Raw genomic sequence first — 3,781 nt, 5'->3', positions numbered from 1 at the left:
TGTCACCACGTTGTGAGAATCCTTGGAATCAACTAGGGCCTAGCACCCTGCCGCACCCCACGAGCCTATCTATGGCTGCGCGGTGCAGCTATGGCAATGGCAGGCACGCCTAGCCACGCACGCCACCTTTTTACTCCTCCACTGGCCGCTGTCAACCAATAACTCACCAGCTGCTGCTTGTTTTACCGTGCTCACAGCTCACTCCACCTCTCGCACCCACACCAGAAACAGGGCCGAGCTTCTTCCAGGATGCAGGTTGCGGCCGGCTGCGAGGGCTCACCGGCGGCGACGGAGGGGGCTGACCAGCAGAGCTCCAAGAAGCCGCGGCTGGCCGCCGAGCCACTCCTCCTCCATGCACCGGTGAAGCAAGAGATGGCCGTGCTCCAAACGGCCGGAGACGGGGCCGCGGTCGTGGCGGTGGACCACGGCTCCAGGATGGAGATCGCCGTGAAGATGGACGTGACCCTGCTCCATTGCCCCCTGTGCATCACCCCCTTGAAGCCCCCCGTCCTCCAGGTTCGCCTCCCTCGTTTCACTTCGGTTCGATTCGACTCCGCTACAGCAGCTAGTATTTGATCTCTCCGGCCGGTCCGCGCAGTGCAATGGCGGGCATGTGGCCTGCGGCGGATGCCTCGCGGAGCCCTGCGCGGAGTGCGGCGGCGCCTTCGACGTCCGCAGCAAGGTGATGGACGCCGTCGTCTCCTCGACCACGGCCGAGTGCGACCACGACGGCTGCGGGCGCTACGTCACCTACCACGAGCTCACAAGTCACCGCGGCGAGTGCCCGCACGCGCCCTGCGACTGCGCGGTCCCCGGCTGCGGCTTCGTCGGCCCGGCGCCGGCGCTCCTCGGCCACCTGACCGCCCTCCACTCGATGCCGGTCTACAACTTCCAGTACGGCAAGGTCCTCACGCTCCAGGTGCCGGCGTCGCTGGAGCCGCGGGGCCTGCTGGTCGGGGACGAGGACGACCGCGCGTTCCTCATGGTCGGCGGCGCGCTCGGCTACGGCGCGGCCGTGTCGGCGGTGTGCGTCAGGGCGGAGGCGATGCTGTGGCCGCGGTACACGCTCAAGGTGTGGGCGAGCGGGCCGGCGCCGGCGCCGAACCGCAAGGCCGACTCCGTCATGGCAGAGATCGAGGTGACGAGCAGCACGGCGCCCGGCGCCGTCGCCGTCGAGGAGCTGGCGTACCTGGCGGTGCCGCCCAAGTTGCTGGTTGGGGCGGGGGCGTCCCGGCGGATGTCTCTCAAGATCCGCATTGACAAGTTCACCTCCTGATGACAGGACTGCACTACGCTTAGTCACTAACTAATGCAAGGTTTAGGTTAGTTTGGAAAGGGTCTCGTGCATTTTGGAGATGATGGATTTTGGTTGCAATTTAGTGGTAGTACTTCAACATCAGACTTTGCAAATTTCCAAGGGTGAAAACTATATATTTTGTGGCCGTTGGATTCGTTGTACGTAAGATGTTTCCATGCCTATATGTTTGTTAAGAAATTCTGGCGTTGCTTAATTAAGTTATGCATTGTGTGAGGGTTCATAACTTTAGTGCTTCAAGCATTTCATTTGCATTTGTGATTTGGGTGTTAGTATAGGTCATGAAGATTGAAGAGAACTTAATTAATGCGGAGGTCGGATAAACTGTTATGTTGTTAGAGTCAGTGAAAATTGCGCATTTGCTAAGATAGTACCCATTGTTGTGTTTAGAAAATATTAGGTGAGCGGAACACCAAGTTAACAAAGCAAAATATATTGTTTTTTTTACCCACACGTATTCGTAACCTTTTACGTGTGTAAATTACTTGTGGACCACTCCAACCACCCTTATATATGTTGGACGGATGGCCCGGTCATGAAAATGCAACCCAACCAAACCCCTTAATCCACCACTGTTCAGAATGGTTGACACCCCTCAAATCAGCCCATATCTGGGGCACATATGGGGAGCCTCGGGTCAGACCTGGCCAAACGGGCTGGCCCGGCACGGCACGGCCCGGCCTGTGCTAATCGTGCCTGGCCCGGCACGACCCGCCATGGCACGTTTAATAGCCGGGCCGTGCCGTGCCGGCCCACGGGCGCTGCTCCTTGGCCCAGGCACGGCCTGATTAGTAAACGGGCCAGCCCGATGGCCCGTTTAGCACGCTGGGTTGCACATTTTTAGCCTGTTGGGCTGATTTTTAGGCCTATTGGGCTATATTTTAGGTATATATATAAAAAAATCTAAAAAATATATAAAAAAGTTAAACGGGCCGTGCCGTGCCGGCCCGCGTGCCCCAGCTCCAGGCCCAGGCACGGCCCAAGGCGTGCCGCGTGCCTGGCACGGCCCATTTAGCCCGTGCCGTGCCTGGCCCATGGCGGGCCGTGCCGGCGTGCTCGCGGCTGGCCTGTTTGGCCCGGCCCGTTTGGCCAGCTATACCCCGGGTGTGTCCGTCATGTTGGATCCGGCCCAAGCTAGCTCACCCCGACCCCACAAATATCCCCTCTCTTTTCGCATCGAGGCGAAACCCTAGCTGCTCCACTTTCGCTCCGCCCCGCTCTGATCTAACCGCAGCTCATTTCCGGCATGGCAGACAATCAGGAGTTTGTCATCCGCCTAGCTCTCCGCCGGTCCAGCGAGGAATCCGTCTGAGCTCCGTCGTTCGAGTCATTCTGGTGGGAATTCATTGTGTCCGGCAAGTGAGCACTAGCAGCTCGAGGCGCCCCGACCGTGGCGGCTTCGGAGCTAGCAAGTGACCAACAGGCGCTCCGTCCCAGACATTCGGACGAGTTCTTTCCCATTATACTACCTCCACTCCAATCCTTTTTACTCTCCATACAACAACTTCGTAAAGTTTGATCATATTTGTATGAAAAGATATCAACATCTATAATATTAAATTTCATAAAATGCATGACACGTCTAATAATATTAATTCCGTATTGTGAATGCTGATATTTTCTGTAAAGTTTGTCAAACTTTATGGATTTTTTGTCCAAAAGGACCCCTTGCCGAGATGAATTGACAAAAAGGACTACCTCTGGATGAATTTGACAAAATGACCCCCTAAGCGGTGGCGGCAGGCGCGGCAGGCGACACGTGGCACCTGCCGCCACGCCAGGAGGCGGCGGGCCCTGCCGCCACCGCAGGAGGTGGCCACCCAGCCAGAACGGCTTTTGTACAGTGCACCGCGCCGCGACGTAACGGGCGAGGCCAGGTGGGCCCTGCCGCCACCAGGCGAGGCGGCCAGCCCTGGCGCGGTCGCTGGCGGGCCGATAGCCTCTGCTGCGCCCGGGCCCTGCCAGTGGGCCTCGCCGCCACTGGCTGAGGCGGCATCCTACCACTGTCGCGCTGGCTGGCCGACAGCCTCTGCTGCGCACGGGCCGAGACGCGGGCCACGCCGCCATTGTTGCTGGCGGCATCTTTTCTTTTGCATGCGCGGGAAAACGACACTGATTCCGTGACTAACGGCGCTGATTCCGATACAAACTTCGCTCATTACGATGATTCGAAAATTGATGCTGAGTGCCTGCTTTTGCTTGTTTTGCTTGAGTCATGCGCGGCGACAGGTTCCCTGTTGCAGACTTAGCTAATTGCCACGCGCGTGCTGGCTATTGCTTGAGAGGACGCGACGGCACTGCAGAAATACACTCACTCGTTGCAGGAATCCGAGGTTCCCTGTTGTGCCGACACTACAGGGATCCTAAAATATCCCGCCTAATTTTCTCTGTTCTCGCTAATTTTCTCGCCATCATTTATCGTCTGAGCCTATAAAAGGAGACACCGAGGCTCTCGTCCAGCCCTCC

The 3,781-nt window shown here is 57.9% G+C and overlaps 1 protein-coding gene across 1 annotated transcript; it reads left to right on the top strand.

Annotated features, from left to right (window-relative positions):
• The first annotated feature begins 202 nt into the window (after positions 1 to 202).
• Positions 203 to 1,538, top strand: LOC119280716 (E3 ubiquitin-protein ligase sina-like). The gene is made up of 2 exons (XM_037561473.1): positions 203 to 516; positions 599 to 1,538. Exons 1-2 carry the CDS (start codon positions 250 to 252, stop codon positions 1,274 to 1,276), a joined length of 945 nt encoding a protein of 314 aa, XP_037417370.1. The 5' UTR covers positions 203 to 249; the 3' UTR covers positions 1,277 to 1,538.
• Positions 1,539 to 3,781: the final 2,243 nt, after the last annotated feature.

Source organism: Triticum dicoccoides, chromosome 3B (assembly GCF_002162155.2).
Source record: "Triticum dicoccoides isolate Atlit2015 ecotype Zavitan chromosome 3B, WEW_v2.0, whole genome shotgun sequence".
NCBI classification, from domain to species: domain Eukaryota; kingdom Viridiplantae; phylum Streptophyta; class Magnoliopsida; order Poales; family Poaceae; genus Triticum; species Triticum dicoccoides.
The sequence above is the reverse complement of the archived record's forward strand: the minus strand, read 5'-3'. Positions and strand labels throughout refer to the sequence as shown.

Excerpts from the sequence above, each read along its gene's own strand:
- LOC119280716 (XM_037561473.1), top strand. The coding sequence starts at position 250 with ATGCAGGTTGCGGCCGGCTGCGAGGGCTCACCGGCGGCGACGGAGGGG. Across the intron at positions 517-598 it reads TGAAGCCCCCCGTCCTCCAG|TGCAATGGCGGGCATGTGGC; the intron begins GTTCGCCTCCCT and ends CGGTCCGCGCAG.